The sequence below is a fragment of the Prionailurus bengalensis genome, chromosome D3, assembly GCF_016509475.1.
Source record: "Prionailurus bengalensis isolate Pbe53 chromosome D3, Fcat_Pben_1.1_paternal_pri, whole genome shotgun sequence".
In the NCBI taxonomy this organism is placed as follows: domain Eukaryota; kingdom Metazoa; phylum Chordata; class Mammalia; order Carnivora; family Felidae; genus Prionailurus; species Prionailurus bengalensis.
In genome coordinates, this window is record NC_057356.1 from 53,526,720 (window position 1) to 53,547,939 (window position 21,220).

At 37.5% G+C, this 21,220-nt stretch overlaps 1 protein-coding gene across 5 annotated transcripts in view; it reads right to left on the reverse strand.

Annotated features, from left to right (window-relative positions):
* TRAPPC8 (trafficking protein particle complex subunit 8) overlaps positions 1-20,984 on the reverse strand; it is an 84,131-nt gene extending 63,147 nt beyond the window's left edge. For 2 of the 5 annotated variants that reach the window (XM_043558541.1, XM_043558539.1), the window contains exons 1-6: positions 20,383-20,921; positions 11,830-12,024; positions 7,750-7,839; positions 6,053-6,227; positions 3,062-3,215; positions 471-564 (exon numbers count right to left, since the gene is read on the reverse strand). In XM_043558541.1, coding sequence (XP_043414476.1) covers positions 471-564; positions 3,062-3,215; positions 6,053-6,227; positions 7,750-7,839; positions 11,830-12,024; positions 20,383-20,539 — 865 coding nt within the window. In that variant the 5' untranslated portion in view covers positions 20,540-20,921. Of the gene's footprint in view, positions 1-470; positions 565-3,061; positions 3,216-6,052; positions 6,228-7,749; positions 7,840-11,829; positions 12,025-20,382 lie in introns of all 5 variants that reach the window. The other 3 variants (XM_043558540.1, XM_043558542.1, XM_043558543.1) reach the window with 2 other exon arrangements.
* Between the last annotated feature and the right edge of the window lie 236 nt (positions 20,985-21,220).

Sequence of the window (21,220 nt, forward strand, 5' to 3'; positions counted from 1 at the left end):
CGCGTCAGGCTCTGGGCTGATGGCTCGGAGCCTGGAGCCTGTTTCCGATTCTGTGTCTCCCTCTCTCTCTGCCCCTCCCCCGTTCATGCTCTGTCTCTCTCTGTCCCAAAAAAAAAAATAAATAAACGTTGAAAAAAAAAATTAAAAAAACAACAACTGTAATTTAAAATACAGAAATAAAGCTCTCAAAATCATGTCAACTTTGGGAATAATTAATGCTGCACACAGTATCTTCCCCCTTGCCTCCTAAAAAATTTTTAAAAGAAATAGTATATATTACTCTCGGTAAACAAATTTTTAAATGTCAAAAAACGTCAAACTCAAATGACTCAAAAAACTCTTCAAATGAGAAGCCCATTTTATTTTTATTATGAAAATTTCCCCCATCTTTTATCTATGAAGATTAGCATGCTTTGACAACAGTGCAGATTTTCAACTAAAAGAGAAACTTAGAGAAAGTGTATCAAGACCTTTGACTTCGTTATCTAATCCATCCAATGAAAGCAAGTTACTATCAGAATTCTTATTTGAAGTTATAGTACAAGGGCCATCTTCATATGATTCCTATCAAAATAAAATAAAAAAGCATTAGCAGTTAGTTAATTAATCATGTTTAAGATATCACCAAATCCATCAACAACTGTGGTTTTTCTGCTGACTATATGCCTCATTTATTTGTTTTAGCAAGACACTTTCTTTTTATTCCTCCAAATTCTTAATTTCTTTCATATATTTTATCATTCTAATCCACACCTACTATATTCCTAAACGCCCTTTCACGTTCAATCTACTATCCTAATTCTTCTGAATTCAAATGATCTCTACCTCAGTTTACCTGTTTATATGTAGTAAGTACATGAATACCTGCAGAGTTGTCTGAAGTAAGAAATAAATGCCAAGAGAGAAGGACTACTAGAGTCAGGCAGGGGAAAATAAGAGGATGGTATGAAATCTCCTGGGTTATGGACATGTGTTAACAGGTTGGAGTAAATTCTGAATATATCACAGTGCATTAGAAATATATCCAATGCAATGTTTATTTTTACAAAGGCACTGGTTTCTCAGTCACAAAACAAACTTAAAATAAAAATACCCAGACTAATTTGAGGTATTATTCTGAGTGTCATGCTTTGAGGGAAATTACAAACTAGTACTTAATAAGATAAAAGCGATCAGGACAAGAAACTGCCACTCAAGAAAGTTGAAAAAAGTGGTTATATTTAGCCTGGTAAATACAGAAGGGGACACAAAAACTATCCTTCTACATTTTGAAAGGTGACTTAATGAAAAACTGGTCCCAAAGGACCAAGGAGTATAAGCTAAGGGAGATAATTTTTGGTTGATCCTCCAGCTGTTCAGACATGAAGAGAGTACTTGATGAGGTTATTCATAGGTAAAGGAAATTAAAATAGATTAGGGGTTAGGTTTGATAAGCTTTAAAACTATCCTCCAGGAGTGCCTGGATGACTCAATCTGTTAAGCGTCCGGCTATTGATTTTGGTTCAGGTCAAAATCTCACAGTCGTGGGATTGAACCCTGCATCAGGCTCCATGTAGAACCTGCTTGAGAGTGTCTCTCTCTCTCTCTCTCTTGCTCTCTGCCCCTCTCCCCTGCTTGCTCTCTCAAAATAAAAAATAAAAACAATAATAAAAAATAAAAAAGCTATCCTCCAATCCTGGCATCTAGCTATAGAATTTCTGATACCTCTGTCTTCTTTAAAAGTTCTCAAACTGGTCAATTTGACTTATGTTTCCCTTCCTTAGAATGATTGGACTCTAAATTCCATTTTTGGGGGGGCGCCTGGGTGGCTCACTTAGTTAAACATCTGACTCTTAATTTCAGCTCAGGTCATGATGTCACAGTTTGTAAGATTCAGCCCCACATCGGGCTCTGCACTGACAGTATGGAGCCTGCTTGGGATTCTCTCTCTCCCTCTCTCTCTCACTGCCCGTCCCCTGCTTGCTCACACACCCTTTCTCAAATAAACACTAAAAATAATAATAAATTCCATTTTTCAATATTGTCCCTATTCTGAGTGTGGCCCTGAAAGACCATTTTTTTAAATAAAACTCCTTCATATGCAACTGGTTTTTCTTTTTTCTCACTTTTTCCCAGCACTTTCTTAAAGTGAGTAAATATCAGTATAACACTGTATTTGGATGAAAAATTCCATATATTAGATAGAAAAATAAGGCAAACAGATTATTAAACAATATTTATATTAAGACATCAAAAATCACAAACTTTGTTATTTTAAAAAGAATATCATAGAGTACCCAATGTAATTCAAATGTACAGAACACAACTATATTTTCATTTACTTACAAAACCCCCCTTCTACACACACACACACAGAAAAGTCAACTCCTGATTATCTGAACTAAACATGGGAACTTCATATTTGACTACTACCAAGTGGCATACAATTCTATCTTAGAAGTTCAACAGACCATGAAACCTTATACCTACCCACTTCAACTAATAGGCAATTAACATTAGACTAGGACTCTAGATTAAGAAAGGAGAAAATTAGGAAGAAATAACACTTCCTGAAAATTCAGAAGGAAAGGAAATCAAAGGAAAGTTAGGGAAAAAAGCCCACCCACCTAAAAAGTATGAGCTCCAAAAGGTGGCCATAAGAACAGCATGTTGAAAATGAAGGAAGGCAACCCCAGAGCATGTGGATAATAAAGAATTGACTGTAAGCATTCATAAGGAATTATATGTACAAGTAAAAACTTCTATTCTCTACATGTCTAGCCAATCTCATTCAATTCTTATGTAATTCACTTTTCATTTTTTTAAGAAAAGATCAATTAATACGGACATTATATACCTGAATGGAATACATATAAGGGATTATGTGTTAGTTAAAAACAGTTTTAAACCACTGAATTAAGAGCTCACATGCTGATAGATCAGAACTAGCTAGATTCCACAAAATAAATAAACAATTCTACTAGTTAAACGAAGACTTAAAAAATTCTACAGTGATGCCATTATGTCATAAAACTGAAATACAGCTTTTGTGGTTTGCTTCATGGTTGTTTTTTACATATACCTGGTTTTGAATACTATTTTTCTGAAGATACTGACTCCAAGGATCTGGTATCTGTTCATCTGATGCTCGATTAGATGTTCGAGAATTAATTTTAAGTAAATAGCAACCCTGAGTTCCATATTTCTGTTTCATTTCTTCATAAATTGATTCAGCTCTAAAATAAAAAATGGAAAAAAGTTTGTAGTAAATGGAGAGCATACCTTAGGCAATAACAGATATTAAAATAATGCAAAAATAATCCCCAAAAAAGGCAGAACAGAAAAGCAGATATAAAATAGTAAAAAAATTAAAACAAAGATCATGACCCTAACTGAAATTTAGCTAGCTTGGATATCACCTTAAAGCAGAGTTAACAAAATGTGCTTCAACTGTCAAAGAGACCATTCTGGTGGTCAAACTAGTTGAACTACAGTAAACAAAACCAGCAGACCACCTCCAAGCCTTCCATTTACTAATGTGCACTGTAAATTTCCAAAGAATGGCTTCAAACTTCTAGATCAAGAACTCTTTCAACTGTGAGTACCAGGCTTTAGGGAAGAAGCTTTTGGAAATTCCATCTGAGAAAACAAACATTTATCAAAAAACGTAAGCGCCGAAACAGAAAAGTATAGCACCCCAAAACTTACAAAACATCTTTCACTGCTACAGTTTATCCTTCCCTTAGCTGTCTTCCAAAGGGACACAGTTCAAAGACAGAAAAGGAAAGAAAACTCAAGAAGAGCAGCTGACTTATTTATTACATAAAATCCACCCTTTTTTCTTGCAAAATTTATAATAGCTGAATCCATGAGTTACATCTTAGATGCAATAAAAAGTAGTTTTATTGCCATAGTTTAAGTTAACTAAGCTATGTTAGCTGGTAGTGATAACACAGCCTAGGAAGCAAACAGCATATTCTGATGAAAACTGAAATTTTAGTACATAGGGCTAATCTAATTTAAATGGTATCTTTTTAAGTCAATCAGCCATCTGGGGGGGTGGGGGGGGAAGAGAAAATTTTGTATTATATTTAAATGCAAAAGATAATACTATACAAGTAACATGCCTAACAGACTACCGAATCATATTTACACACTATAAAATTAAGGCTGGATTAATAAAAGTTATAAATGTATACAAGCAGATATAAGTATATGTATGTGTATATACACTCAAGTACAATAAAATAAACTGCTCACTTTACCAGTGATACTGCTAAAGATATGAACCACTGATCTAATACCTGAATTACCACTTAAATATCCTAGTTACAACCCTTCAATATGAAAGATACATATCATATTCTATAGATAGAAACTAATTTTAATAGCCAGTTCAAATTATTTCTATTTACATAGTATACTTCATCCACAGGCTACAGCCTGTATATGATTTCAGAAAAAATCCTAAATATTAATTATTCCTCAGAAAAGTTCTTTGGTTATAAAGGAAAATTTATGGGGTGCCTAGCTAGTTCAGTCAGTGGAGCATACGACTCTTGACATTGGGGTTGTAAGTTCAAGCCCCAGGTTGGGTATAGAGACTACTTAAAAATAAAATCTTTCAAATAAATTAATTAAAATAATAAATACGTAAAAGGAAAATTTATTTAAAAGGTAATGATATGTGCTCAAAACAACGGCAAGAAATGATTCTTTGATTGTATATCCTAAATGGCACTGATTTATCAGACTGACAATTTTAAACAAAAAATTAATTTGATCCACATCCCAAATCAAAAGTCAAAATAAACTCCAAAACCATAAAAATAAAATTGCTTTTTATGTTATTTTTTAAGAACTTACTATATTTTTAAAGATAAGTTAATCATTTGTTCCAAAGATAAAAGGACTACGGCAAATCACTAGTAATGAATATTAAAGGACATGTAAGAAATGTCTGGGGACACCTGGGTGGCTCAGTCACTAAACATCTGACTTCAGCTCAAGTCATGATCTCATAGTTTCTGAGTTCAAGTCCCGCTTCGGGTGAGCTCGAGCACCACTTCAGGTGAGCATAAGGGGAGCACAAAACCCTGCTTCAAGGTGAGTTCAAGCCCCAGGTGAGGCCCACTTCTCTCTCTCTCTCTGCCCTTCGCTCACGCTGTGCCCATTCTCAGAAGGAAAGACAGAAAGAAAGACAGACACAAAGGAAGGAAGGAAGGAAGGAAGGAAGGAAGGAAGGAAGACAGATGGACAGAAAGAGAGAAAGAGAGAGAGAGAGAGAGAGAGAGGAAGAAAGAAAGAAAGAAAGAAAGAAAGAAAGAAAGAAAGAAAGAAAGAAAGAAAGAAAGAAAGGAAGGAAGGAAAGGAAAGGAGAAGAGAAGAGAAAATAAAGAAATGTCTGCATGTTTTTGAGACTATGAAAATATCAAGGCTAAAAATACAAAGTGACAATAGGGTAAAGAGTGGAAACAGAAATGCCCTTAAAAAAAATCAAGAAATGGGGCGCCTGGGTGGCGCAGTCGGTTAAGCGTCCGACTTCAGCCAGCTCACGATCTCGCGGTCCGTGAGTTCGAGCCCCGCGTCAGGCTCTGGGCTGATGGCTCGGAGCCTGGAGCCTGTTTCCGATTCTGTGTCTCCCTCTCTCTCTGCCCCTCCCCCGTTCATGCTCTGTCTCTCTCTGTCCCAAAAATAAATAAAAAACGTTGAAAAAAAAAATTAAAAAAAAAAAAAAGTCAAGAAGTGAAAAGTTAAAAGGAAAACTGAGAAAAGAAAAAAAAATGAGAAAGTAAGAAATAACAGCTAAGACCTACAAGTGTAAAATACTGGCAGGCACTTTGGTACAAAGATTGTAGTAACAGATATATATTGAAAGCAAAGTTTGGATAAGCATATGAAATCTAACATAAAATAACTTAGCTGTTGAACATAACAAAGATATAGTTAAATGTTTTATTAGTATTTTTACTTTCTTAGATAAAAAAATACATCTAAAATTTAAATAAAATGTGCAAACTAATATCTAATCATATAACAGGGAAACATTTTTAGTTAAAAAAATAAAGCTTACCTCTGTTCATCTCCTGCACTTACATCATGTAAAAGTACATAATATTTAAGTGTATTTGGTATAAACCACTTGGGGTAGGAATAGTCACTGTTGTGCTGAATTCGATGCTGTTCTTGTGATAACTTTGAAAACTGTTCCACAGGTTCAGCTTCACTAGATGATGCTACCAACATACCTTGTAAACCATATTAAGGTAATTATCACTTATCACTAAATGATACATATTATCCTATTAAAATAAACTTTGAGGAAATTTTCTAAGCTAAAAAATCTGATTTCATAGATTTTCACTGCAAACACAAAATAATTTCTCCAGCATTTCCAAATAACTCAAGGTTTTAAATCTCAAATACTTTTTTGACGATGGTTTTTAGGTCATTTACATATATAAGGAAATCCATGAACATAAAAATGGACAATATCAAAGTTACACATCAACACAATGAACAATTCTGCTGAATCTTGCTCCTCTCCATTCCATCTCACAGCGGTTTCATACTCTATCCTACCTCTTAACTTTCTCTGCAACCTCATTAAGAAAACTAAAAAGTCATAAGCATCAAAAGAGGTTAACAGCTATAAAACAGGTTACTAAAATAATGGAAAACTGCTTTTATATATGAGATCTTGCATAAGAAACTAATCTTGAGGCAATCAGCAAAAGCAGTTAACAATGACAGTTCACATTTACTCTTTGGTTCAGAAACTTACTAAACATGAAATATTTGAGCTGGAGAAAAAAGAAAAACAGTAAGCAAGCCATCAGTATTCTTACTCTGTAATAAAAATTAATTTATTAAAACCAGTCTTGTCTAGGATGTCATTTAACAAAAACAACAGTTACAAAAACTTGAAGCATCATCAATGAAAAATAATTTTTCTATTCTCCCATGTCCTCTCAAAAAATTTGCCTTCATAGGGGACACCTGGGTAGCTCAGTTGGTTAAGGGTCCGACTTCAGCTCAGGTCATGACCTCGCAGTCTGTGAGTTTGAGCCCTGCGTTGGGCTCTGTGCTGACAGCCCAGAGCCTGGAGCCTGCTTCAGATTCTGTGTCTCCCTCTCTCTCTCTGCCCTTCCCCTGCTTGCACTCTCTTTCTCAGAAATATACATTAAAAAAAAAATTAAAAATTTGCCTTCATAGAACTATTTCTGAGATTACTAATTTCCAAAACATTTGATTTTAAGAAAACACAAAGGTCAGGGGGCACCCAGGTGGCGCCCAGGTGGCTCAGTCAGTTAAGTGTCCGACTTCGACTCAGGTCATGACCTCAAGATTTGTGAGTTCAAGCCCCGTATCAGGCTCTGTGCTGACAGCTCAGAGCCTGGAGCCTGCTTCGGGTTCTGTGTCTCCCCCTCTCTCTGCCCCTCCCACGTTCATGCTCTGTCTCTCAATAATAAATAAACGTTAAAAAATTAAAAAAAAAAAAAAAAAAAAAAAAAGGAAAGGAAAGAAAACACAAAGGTCAGGCACCTGGGTGGCTCAGTCGGCTAAGTATCTAACTCTTGATTTCAGTTTGGGTCAAGATCTCACCATCGTGAGATCAAGCCCTGCTTCGGGCTCTGCACTAAGGGAGGAACCTGCTTAAGATTCTCTCCCTCCTTCTCCCTCTGCCCCTTCCCTACTTGTGTACTCGTGCGCTCTCTGTCAAAAAATAAAAATAAATTAAAGAAAAAAAACACAAAGGTCAAAGGATACATGCTAAATAGTGGTTCAAAAATTCATGATCTGATGCTGGCATCGACTGAAGAAAGGTCTCTCTGTAAGACTCAAACCATGGAGTGGTAGCTAAAATAAACAAGATATACAACAGTTAAAATTCCTTAACAGAATCAATTTACAACAAAAAAAATGTCAAGTCCATACTCCTAAAAGGTGTGAAAGATTCCCAACAGTAAATAAGCATTTTTCACTTGTACTCAAAGATATAAACAAGCATTTTCTACCTCTGCTTTAAAATTAGTGTCTGTGCCATACACACAAATATATTCACATATAGGAATATACATTTGCAAAAATAAAACTGACTTATTCCTAAACCTACACAATGATCCACAACCTACTTACCTATTAATCCTTTAAATATTACCTACATGAGTAAAAAGATTCTGAAACTAAAGTTTTGTGCCCCTCTCCTCTTCATAAACATCATTTCAAAACAATGGTTTCTTAACCAACAGTGATTTTGACCTCCAGGAAATATTTGGCAATGTCTGGAGATACTTTGGGTTGTCACACTAGGGATGGGGTTGTGTGCTACTGACTTCTAGGCAAATACGTCCAGAACAGTGCAAAACATCCTACAATGAACAGAAGACAGCTCCCCACAAAAAAGAATTATGTGGCTCAGAATGTCAATAGCGGTAAGGTTGACAACATCTACTTTATAATTTGATTACTTGAGTATGACAATAACAAAACTTCCTAAAATGAAATTTCAAAGTATATTTACCTTGTAATCAAATATAAGGAGGTGTGTTTTCACATTTTTATAAATGTATATAATGTAATTCTTAAAATGTCAAACTTCTCTTGCTCCATGCTAAGCATTCTACAACTACTCTTTATTTGTTTTTAAACTAACTTACAATTAAGTCATTAGACAGGTCATTTCACAAGGTTTAAACAGATTATAAAAATCACAGTTTTACTAAAGGACATTCTATTCCTAGCTATTTATGCTGACTACCAAACCTTTCACCTCAATCACTGAAAAACCTAATATACTTTGTTCACATTATAATACTACATTAACCAACTGGAAGGTAAAGGGGAAAAAAAACCATTCAACCTTGGCCAAATAGTAGTATCTAACCTGGTGCCATATATAAACATATAAAATTTTAATTCCAACAAATACCTTATGAGAATAACCCATATATTGTTTAGGAGGGCTATCAATGTAACAATTTCATGTTCATTGCTATATGAGAGAAAAAGCTTTCTTAGAAATACCATAATCTATATGAAAAGTGACAAAAAATTGGAGAATAAATGACAATACTAGCCAATGTTATAACCCATTTTCTTTCCAAACAACCAATAACCTATATCTTCCCCCAAAATCAGTCAAAATTAGTCTAGCTATAAAATTAATATGTATTTTCACACAGCACCAAGGACAAGAAAATAAAATAAAAGATAATGAAAATTTGATTAAATAGGAAGGTATCTTCAGACATGGGGAAATGATGTTCTGTATCTACCAAACTACTTTAATAGACTGTTAAAAAAACAAACAGACATAAAACAGCCTCCCCCCCCCCCCATTTTACAGATAGTCAGACATCAGACTTGAGCATCTTTCTCTGGAGAAATGAAATGGCCCCAAATAAAAGAACCATAAGTATTGGGCAACTCTAAAGCCTATTCACAGCCTCACCACCCAGTACAGAAGTCCACTAGATAACAAGAGTTTATTATGCCCAGCGGGGCGTTTAATTCTCAGTTTGAAATAGAAAATAATGCCACAGGCTCAGCAGATATGTGAGAAAAGTTTCCAATGTGAAAAAGTGACCAAAACAAACTGAAAAAAATAATACAAATGAGAGGAAAACACAGGATAAAAGAAAACTTAAATACTCAAAGAAGTCAACAACAATTTATTAATTTCCTGAATTAAAATACCACAACATGACACAAGAACTGCCCAGTACAAATAGGAAAACAAAGAGAGCAAGGCAAAGTTTCAAAAAAAAAACAAACCACATACACACACAATAAACGTTAAAATTTCAACGGAAGGTTAGGAAAACAAAGTCAGAGATAAAGATATCACCCAGAAAGTAAAACAAAAAGACACAGAGCTGTAAATGAACAATATTTATTAAAAAAGGAAAGAACACTAAAGGAGCAACTGAGAAGTTCTACATCCAATTAACAAGTAGTTCCAGAAAGAACAGGGAAAAACAATGAGGAAGAAATTAACCAAGAAACACTATAAAAAAATTTGTCAAGTTTAAGAGTATGTATGCCCAGGGCACCTGGGTGGCTCAGTCGGTTGGGCGGCCAACTTCGGCTCAGGTCATGATCTCACTGCTGGTTCAAGCCCCGCCCGCATAGGGCTGTGCTGACAGCTCGGAACCTGGACCCTGCTTCGGATTCTGTGTCTCCCTCTCTCTCTCCACCCCTCCCCTGCTCATGCTCTGTTTCTCTCTCTCTCTCTCTCAAAAATAATAAATCATTAAAAAAAATTTTTTAACAAAAGAGTATGTATGCCCAAATTATCAAAAGGGGCTGCTGATACGAGTGAAAAAAAAAAAAGTTAAATTAGGCCCAAAATGAAACTTCAAAACAGAGATAAAGAGGCTCTAAAAGCTTCTGAAGGCTGGAGAGAATGAGGGGATAGGTATCCTAATGTCATCCAGCTTCTTTACAGCAATACCAGAAACTGAAAGTGGAATAAATCTGAAGGAAATTATTTCCAACAATATATATAGCCAAACTATCAAATATAAAAGCTAAAAGCATTTTCAGACATTAATTGGCTCAAAAACTTTACCTTCCAAGTGACCTTTCTCAGGAAGCTACTGGAGATGTCCTTCACCAAATTAAGAAAATATACCAAAAAAGATAAAACTGAGAGTCTACAGAGAAGAGAAAGGAAGGAAATCCCCAGGCTGACAGTTGTGGAACAGACCTTGAAAAGTAACTAGTCCAACGTGCAGCAGAACAGTTTTCACAACTTTTATTTTGTAATCTCCCCTATGAGCCTTTTAGACATTTCTAATTAGTCTTCACAGATATATACATGTACCGTGCACCTATTTATGTACCATGGTCCTTTGGAGAGTCATAAACCATTGTAATATCTAGGATTTTTGCACCACTGAGAACCAAATTTTCTCCCCCACTGACAGATGATATCATTCCTCACTAAGAATGCAGAGAGAAAACTTCAGGAAGGAGATCCTGATAAACAGATTATCTGATAAATTAATGTCAATCATGAAATCTTATCAAGAGGCTATTGGAAGTTTAAAAGACTAGGAAGAGATACAAAGAACTCTAAGCAAGTTTGCTTTTCAAAAAGGCAATTGGGGGAGCGCCTCCTAGGTGGCTCAGTTATGCATCCAACCTCGGCTCAGGTCATGATCTTGCAGTCTGTGAGTTCGAGCCCCGCGTTGGGCTCTTTGCTGACAGCTCAGAGCCTGGAGCCTGCTTCGGATTCTGTGTCTCCCTCTCTCTCTGCTCCTCCCCGCTCATGCTCTGTCTCTCTCTCTCAAAAATAAAATAAACATTAAAAACAATCTTTTTAATAAAAAATTAAAAAATAAGCTCTTACAAAAAATTAAATATTTACTCGTATATTAGAAAAATGTCTTCAACTTAACACCAAGCAGGATAAAAAGTAAAATAAACTTAATTCTTTTCATTTTAGTATCACTTATGTCACAAAAGAATATATTGCTTTTTATCTACTGCTAGTTCTTTCATTCAAGATTTATCATGCATAAGTTTTAGGCATTACTTTAAGTACTGGAAAGAAAATAAAGAGCCAAAGTTCCTGTCCTCATGGAGCCTTCTATTAACTTTACAATTAGAACTATAAAAACATTTTCATTATAAAAAAATAAAATGAAATGATGTAATTCATAGTTGGCTGCCTACTTGACTATAATCTCCATAAAAGCAAGGATTGGTTTTTTACAATACTGTATTCCCAGGCTCTAGCACCCAGTAGGCATTTAAATATTGAATGATTTCCAAGATACAGAATTACTTTTTCTAACAAAAGAAAATTTCATTTAAATAGTAGTAATAAAACTTACTACATACCACTGATGTTGAGGTCATAATCTCCTGCTGTAATCACATTAGCTACTAATCCTTCCGCAGGCTGACTGCCAGAAACAACATCATTCAAAAGCTTCCGAATGGCTCCGGGTTGAGGTGGTTGGGTGATAATGTTGCTTACTGCTATCTTCAGATTTTTGATTATGTGAAGTTGATTATTAGGATCTCTCATATGAACTTTAAAAAAAAAAAAGGAAAAAAACTTGAAATTAATCCTACACAATAACAATCCAACAATAAACAATTGGGTTAATAGTTTACAAAAAGAATGCACAAATCAAAAACCAGGAATTCCAAGTGGAAGTCTTCCAGAAGTACAACACAACTGACTTACTTATATACCAAGAGGACTAGGTAGAGTCTAACCTTCTCCCTCAATGCTACTACTCACAACTTTGCTATTTGTAGGTCCTTTCCTTCCCCCTATTTTCTGGAGTTGCCAGGAACCAATCCCCATCTATATCAAATCCCTAATTCTCACTCACCCTAAGGGCAATCCCCAGGCAGTGTGACCTGTGAGACCTGTAGTATCAATGCTGAAAATAGTAAAGGGGAAGAAAGGGGAATTAAGTGCTGCATGTGGGTTCCTCTGCTTCTCCTAGTATACTGCCTGCATTCTCAGCCCTATTCTACCATCACAAAACTCAGTGCCCACCCCAGAGCAAGATGTTGATAGTAGTAAGGCTATGTTCTGGAACATAAAGTATTTGAAAACTCTGTATTCTCTGCTCAACTTCACTATGAACCTAAAAAAGAAAGTGTGCTCTAAAAAAGAAAGTCTACTTTAAAAAAAAAAACAAAAAGAAAGTGCCCAGATCCCTTCCCCCACCCCAAAACCCTGACTCCACCCTGCTATAGGCCTTGCCAAGGCGACAGGATTTATAACCAGTGTTTCAGAACTTTAGGTCAGGGGATAGGTTTGCAGGGGACTGTAACAAGACGGTGTCCACAGTGCACAGCAGGAAATGTGAACGTATTCTTTTCACATAAATGTAATCAAAGAAGATCATTAGTTTTCATAACAGTATTAAAAGCAGTCCATTATATTAAGGACTCAACTTTTATTTTTATTTTTTTTTTAATTTTTTTTTTTAACGTTTATTTATTTTTGAGACAGAGAGAGACAGAGTATGAATGGGGGAGGGTCAGAGAGAGAGGGAGACACAGAATCTGAAACAGGCTCCAGGCTCTGAGCCATCAGCACAGATGCCTGACGCGGGGCTTGAACTCATGAACCGCGAGATCATGACCTGAGCTGAAGTCGGACGCTTAACCGACTGGGCCACCCAGGCGCCCCTGGACTCAACTTTTAAAGTCAGACTTTACTTTAAATCCTAGCCCACCACATGTTATCCTAAAAACTTTTCAACTTTTCTATGCTTCAATTTCCTCATCTATAACATGTAATTAATGCCTTCTTCAAAGGGTTAAGAATTTAGATGAGATATCGTTAGATGAGACAATTAAGTGAAAAGCACTGAGCACCAAACCTGACATATACATAACTATATAGTTAGGTGCTTAAGAAAAAATGAAAGCAGCAGGTATCACACACATTCAAGTACAGCATGGATCATCATTTTTAAATAAGAGGCAAACTGGAAAACTGGCTTTGGATACCTACCCATTAAAAAAAAAACAAACACTTATTTTCCTCAGAGGAGAATCTTTACATCAAACTTTTTTTTTTTAAAGTTTACTTATTTATTTTGAGAGTGTGTGTGTGTGTGTGTGTGTGTGTGTGTGAGAGAGAGAGAGAGAGAGAGAGCAGGAAAAGGGCAGAGACAGGGAGACAGAGAATCCCAAGCAGGTTCCACACTGTTAGCATGGAGCCAGACGTGGGACTCAAACCCACCAACCGTGAGATCATGATCTGAGCCAAAATCAAGATTCAGACACTTCACTGACTGAGCCTCTATATGAAGCCCATATTTTAAAATAAAGTTACATCAAATGTCTTCCTAAAATTTCCTATGTGTCCTCTCTGTTGACTTCTCAAGTTTTAATTAACATAAGACGATAATCTTTTAAAAATACTACATGTGGCATAAATATGTACACTTGTATTATAAAAATAAATATATGTATAGAAAGTATACATGCAGGGGCACGTGGGTGGCTCAGTCAGTTAAGCGCTCGACTTTGGCTCAGATCACGATCTTGCAGTTCACGAGTTCAAGAGCCGCGTCAGGCTCTATGCTGACGGCTCAAAGCCTGAAGCCTGCTTTGGAATCTGTCTCCCTCTCTCTCTGCCCCTCCCCTGCTCACGCTCTCTCTAGCTCTCTCAAAAATAAACATTAAAAAAATTAAAATAAAAAAAATTTTTAATTAAAAAAAAAGAAAGTATACATTTAAGTTCCATTATGACTGGCTATGATTTAAAAAGGAAGAAAGGAAAGGGAACCTCAACTGTATAATATTTGATTTCTTTTTAAAGAAAAGGAAGAAATACAATGTAAATGTAATAAGATTAATATTAGTTGGTTCTGGGTAGTGGGAAGCTTAGTAGGAAATTCTCTGAATTCTTCAATAATTGTTTGTTTTCTAATTTATTTTATTTTTTTTTTGCAACGTTTTATTTATTTTTCGGACAGAGAGAGAGCATGAACGGGCGAGGGGCAGAGAGAGAGGGAGACACAGAATCGGAAACAGGCTCCAGGCTCTGAGCCATCAGCCCAGAGCCCGATGCGGGGCTCGAACTCACAGACCGCGAGATCGTGACCTGGCTGAAGTCGGACGCTTAACCGACTGCGCCACCCAGGCGCCCCTGTTTTCTAATTTAAATAAACACACACAAGCCTTTTTCCCTAATTAAATTTCCCAGCTGGTCTAACTATGAAATAGAGAAAATGAAAAGCATGAAAATACTATGCTGTATTTCTGATATCTTTTAGAAAATACTGTACAAGTATTCTCCCTAAAGTTGGTCTCTAATTGTCAAAAAACATAAAAGTGTCTCTCAAAATTTTAAACTGGCTAATTACTGTTAGTATCAACACAAAAAAGTGTCAACACAAAAAAGACATTCTAGGGTCGCCTGACTGGCTTAGTCTGTAAAGCACATGACTCCTGGTCTCAGAGGTCATGAGTTTAAGCCACACGTTTGGGGTAGAGGTTACTTTAAAAAAAAAAAAAAAAGACATTCTAGTTTTGCCCATATTCAGAATGAGTTTATCATTTATTAGGTAATCCTACTAATAAATCCAGAAATGAGTTAACAGATGTGACAGCCAGCCTCTGAAACAGTCCCCAATAATCCTGTATTTTGAGTTATGCACACACTTGTGTAATCCCTTCCCACCCAGGGTTGTTATATGTGCCCAACAGAACACAGCAAAAACAAGAGTACATCACTTCTGAAATAAGGTTATGAAAGAGTACAGGGTCTATCTTGGGTGCACTTTCATCACTCCCTCTTAGCGAAACTAACTGCCGTGCCATGGGGATACTCAAGGAGCCTATGGAAAAGCCTACACTGCACACAACAGAGATCTCAGGAAAACATCTAGTGAGGAAGTGAGACTTGCCAACAACCACATGAGTGAGCTTGGAAGCAGATCCTCCAGACCCGATGACTACGGTCTAGGCTGACAGTACCACTGCAACCTCAAGAGAGACCCTATCCAAGAGAGACCCTGGGACAGAACTACCCAGCTGAGCTACTCCCAGATTCCTGACAAACTGAGACAAGAAATGCTTTTGTCCCCCCTAAAGTGCTTAATTTTGGAGTAATTTGTTATACAACAACAGAGAAGTAAAACACTGGAATATCCCAAAACTAACCTAATAAAGAGGAAGATAAGAGCTAAGACTGATTAAAAGAAATACTCTGAAAAAACTCACACAGTTCTAAAGCTTGGCTTCATTAAGAGTATATCACAAAAGGTGACATCATAATCACATGACATCTCAATTTCAAAATGAAATTCAGCTCTACCATTGTCTTACTTTTACAAGTTACCATATAAATATAATTTTTTTGTTGTTTTATATAAGTAACCTCTACCCCCAACATGGGGCTCGAACTCACGACCCAGAGATGAAGACTTGCATGCTTTTCCAACTGAACCAGCCAGGTAGTCTCGCAAATATAATTTCTTGAATACTGTATTATGAAGTAACATTTCCCAGTATGTGCAGGTCCACAGACTACTGTTTCCTCAAGCTAATTAAGAGTTGTTTCAGAAAAATCAATTTCATGTTCAAATAATTTGAGAAACATAGGATTAAGTTTTTAAAAAGTCTCTTTATACCAGGTCTTCCCAGAGCCTTTAATGTGCTCAGTGACACTGTAATTCTCCCAAACACATGCTATTTGAAGCAAACTTATTTGATCATAAAACTCATTTGCAGGGCATGTATAACACATTGGGTGTCCTATGGAATATATTTTTAAAAATGATAATATCTTCTATGTTTTTACCTAGCACACGAGACTTTACTATATACAGGAAACCTGAATTGCTGGAAAAATAATCATAACTTGTACAAAAATGACACAAACAACATATGTATCTAAATTTTAAGGGGTGCCTGGGTGGCGCAGTTGGTTAGGCCATCTGACTTCGGCTCAGGTCATGATCTCACAGTTTGTGAGTTCGAGCCCTGCATCAGGCTCTATGCTAACAGTGTGGAGCCTGAAGCTTGCTTTGGATTCTGTGTCTCCCTCTCTCTCTGCCCCTCCCCCGCTCACACTCTGTCTCTCAAAAATAAAATAAAAACATTAAAAAAAAATTTAAATTTTGAAACTTGACTTGAATTCATCCAAAGTTTGGTACTTGAAAAACTTGTAGGTTAATTATCTAGTCACACTAACATGGTAGTTAAAATTAATAAAATATTTCCTTTTAAAGAAAACTAGAGGCAATAAGTTTCCTTCAAAGGTCCTTTAGAAAATATTCAAGATTTACACTGAAGATTTACATTCTGTTCTTTTTAAACCCTTAAGTAAATTTACTCCAGTTAAAAATAATACTTTTTGAAAGTGACAGTCAAGTACTTTCAAAAGTTGATGTTTAAGTGAAATTTTCTTAAGTCTTATAAATGTCTAAATGATATGTTGAAATACTGTTTAAAATTACTGAAGAACTATCACTATGACAGCAAGAACAGTGAAGTCTGATTAAGTAATACTACCGCCACTATTCTTTGAAATAGATGGCCAGTAGAAATTTCTCAAGCAATATTAAGATTACAAACTTTGTGTTGAAATGACGAATATATATTCTTTTAGGTCTCAAACATATATATAGCATAACGATAAGAAAAATATATATACTCACCATTACTTAATATAAAGAAATACTTGTTGGATTTTAAAACACGTATCCAAGAAATCTAGAATGGCTCTCCACTGACTAATACATCAAATAAACTCTTTTTTTTTTATTATTTTTATTTAAACTCTATTTTTAAGGCCCTACACATGCATGGTATTCAAATTTGTTTTATCAACCCTCCCTCACTATTCACTATAGCTTTAAACCATGGGTTTTTCTACTGAAATCGAAAAAAAAGTGCACTCTACATTATATCTCAATAGTCAAAGCAAGTTTTGACCTCAAATAATAATATACCCACAGGGCAGAATGGAGTCCAATTATTTTTTTTAACACTCCTTTCTCCTTTTAAGGAAATTTTAGCTGTTTTAGTTAGTTGTGTTCTTAAACTATGTGCCTGAAGTTATATTCTCATGCCTCATTGCCTAAAGATACGCTATCTTTGAGGAATCCCCACACTTGAGACAAAAAACAAAAAACAAAAAAAAAACAGTAGCCTTTTCTGGATGGCTAAGAACCCCAAAATTTATTTATCAGCAAAAAGTTAAACTACAGAAAATTATGTCCTTTTCACCAAATTTCTAATGCCACCACCAAAGTCCAATGTCCTAATCACCTTAAACTTTGAAATGTTTATCAACTCTTATTTATCATTATAAACCATACAATTCTAACTTGATACCCCTGCTCAAGAATCTATGACTACCACACATTTTTACCATTAGATATGAAATCCAAAATCCCATTCCCAGAATTCAAGATCCTTCCTTACCTAGGAATCATCTTCCCTTACTATACCGTACTCTGATGGGACAGTTTCCTCACTGCTCAGGAAGCACTCAATCTTAACTTCTAGCTTTTGCCATTCTCACCTCATCCCCATCCTCAACGGGAAATGCTGGCACTCTTCCTTTCCACCAACTCTCTACCTAACCATGAAAGTCCAATTCATTTTGTTTCTTCCTAAATCTTTTGCAGTTTACAGAAGGAAATCAGAAAAATCCTGAGGTGGGCCCCTATTCACTGCACTATTCAATACAGGAAGCACCAGCCAGATGAAGCTATTGGGTTGGGCACTTGAAATGTCTAATCCAAACTAAAATGTAAACCTTATAAATGTCTAAATGCATACCAAAGTTCAAAGACTTAGCCATAAGAACATAAAATACTAAGATGTTTTATACTGATTACATGTTGAAATAGTAACATTTTGGAAATATTGGGTTAAATACAATACTAAAACTAATTTCACCTGCTTTTCACTTTTTTTATAGTGTGACTTCTAAATAATTTTAAATTATATATGTAACTCACATCATATTTCTGCTGGACAGCACTGCTCTCTAGTGTGAATAACAATCCTACTGCTAAGAGATAAGATGACTTAAGAATACTTTGAGTCACATTGGCTGTTTTTAAATCTTTCCTACATACAGGACTGTAGACAAGTTAACATCTTTATGACTCAATGCTCTCAAATTTAAAATGGTGAGAAGAGTTATCTACTCTATAGGATTCAACCAGAGCTAGAAGAGAAGAGCTAAATAAAGCAGGTATCAAGTAGTAGCGTTATTATTCCTCATCAACAAAGCAGGAAAGAGCATACACATCAAAGTCAAACTGATTCTCACACTTTTTTTAAGAACTTAAGAATGTAGGCCACTTTAAGGGCACCTGGGTGGCTCAGTTAAGTATCAGACACCGGATTTCCACTCAGGTCATGATCACAGTTTGGTTCGTGAGTTCAAGCCCCACGCAGGACTCTGCACCCACAGCATGGAGCCTACTTGGGATATTCTCTCTCTCTCTCTCTCTCTCTCTTCCTCTCTGCCCCTCCCCTACCCTCTCTTTCAAAATAAATAAACATTTTAAAAACAAAACAAAAACAGAATGTAGGGCACTTTGTTGTTCTTGACTTAGTAGAACATTGGAGGAGCTGAGCTTGATGGCTAAAGTACAAGCTGAAGAAAATCCAAAGGTTCCCAAACTTTGTTTTTTTGGACAGCTCCCACTCTCCTTTAAATAATAAAGTGAACTTATGGAGCTATTCTCTCAAAGAATACACACCTGTGGCACGTAAATACATACATGTATGGCCCAGCACTTTCTGTGAAGAAATCATCATAACCAAATAAACATCATAGTCATTTGCTTGATACAACCTCATCATAGAACCCTTCATTTTATTCGGACCTTAAGAAGAAAGAACTTTATTTATACTTTGCTATGTTCTATTTGCAAAGGTAAATATATTGGTTAAATACTCGGGAGTTTTATTATGCTTAGTTTTCACTAATAAAGAATGTAAAGGTGATGAAAACAGGCGGCTCTTCAATTAAAGACACATTTCTCCTATTGATTAAACTTTTATCTGAAAAACTGAATCTTACGACTTTTCCATTCCTATAAATCTATTTAATTCCAACCATCCAAATTACAATTTGTCCTTACTTCTTCATCCATCAGGCAAAAGGCTGTTGCAAGTTTTATTATTTTTATAACATTTTTTTTTCCACAAGAGGTTAAGTAAAATACTATATGCCTAAGAAAGTGTTTACATTTTCAAAGAAAAAACATAACTAAATAGAAGCTTAGAAAGAGATAGGCCCCAGGAGGGCACCCGGGTGGCTCATTTGATTGAGCATCCAACTCTAGATTTCCGCTCTGGTTCATGAGATCAAGTCCAGCAGCAGGCTCTGTGCTGACAGTGCAGAGCCTCCTTGGGATTTTCTCTCTCTCTCTTCCCCTCCCCTGCTCTCTCACTCTCAAAATAAATAAACTTAAGAAGAGACAGAGCTAGGCCCCACTACCAGAAGAATACTACTCAAAACAACTTTGAAAGTCCAGTTTAACACCAGGGGAAGATGATTCGTCTTCTTCATTAAGACTTCAGTGGTCTAAGGCAGCATCTTCCTACCCTTACCTGCCTTGCAACTTCCTAATTCCCTCCCTATGGTCGTTGAAAACAGTCTCAAAGCCCTTCTCTGGGGCTCTCCCCCCCCCCCCCCCCCGCCCCAATTACCCAGCAGCCCCGCTGGTCCGGGGAAGAAGGAAAGTGCCTAGAGAAACTAGAGGTTAGGACCGCGCTGTCTTGACAACCTCACTCATGGCCCCTCCCCCAGCCGCCAGTGGAGACACCCCGGGGCCCCAGCCGCGGACGCCACTCTACCGGCTCCGAGATGTAAACATCGCCCTTTTCTTCCCTGCCCGGCCCGGCTTTGAGGAAGCACAGTGAAAAAGGGAGTAGACCACATACCCTCCGAAGTGAGGCGAGAGAAGGGCTTAAGCAACTCCGCGAAGCTAAGGTGATTGAGGCGAGTGAGCCGCTCGGCTTCGTCGCTGCACAGCGCGGCGACACAGGGGACGAAGGAGTCCGGGATTAGCTCCTGCACTGATTGTACACACTGGGCCATCGCCGCGGCACAAGCAGCGGCGGCGCCCGCCCTCCGGCCCACTCTCAGAGACTGATCTTGCGGCTGCAGCAGCTACTGCCGCCGCCCGCCGGCCTAGCCCGGCCGGGCGGGGCCCCACACTGAAGCCTTGAGACCAACAGAAGGAACAGACGCCGCTGCCTCGGCTCCCAGGCACACACCACGGACCCCTCCCCTGCACCGCCGCTCCTCAGCGCTCGCCCCGGCGTCCTCGCATTCCACCGTGATGGGTGGAGACGCCGACAATCGCCAGTTAATCCTCCAGACGGTAAAACCTTGGTCACTGCTCGACCGGAACCGCCATGTTGAGGCCGAACCCTGACCCACCGGCAGTACCCGTCCCAGCAGGCCCCGCGCTCGCCCCTCACGTGACGGTATTAAAAGAGGTGATGGGGCGGGGAAAGAGCAGAGGAGAGGGAAGTGAAGAGCGACGGAGGCCGGTTGGGAGGCTGGCGCCGGAAGTGGTGCGATGGGTGGGCCCCTACGGAGTGAGGCGGGGCTACAAGCGCGGTGGGCGGAGCCAAACAGGAGACGCGCGACTTTAGGCCTGGTTCTCACACAAGCCTTTGGCAAAGCCGAGCGGGGTGCAGGCGCCGAGCGTGTGGGTCCGCGTTCGAGATCCGTGCTGTCACAGTGGTGCGGGAGCTCGCTCGCCTTCCACGC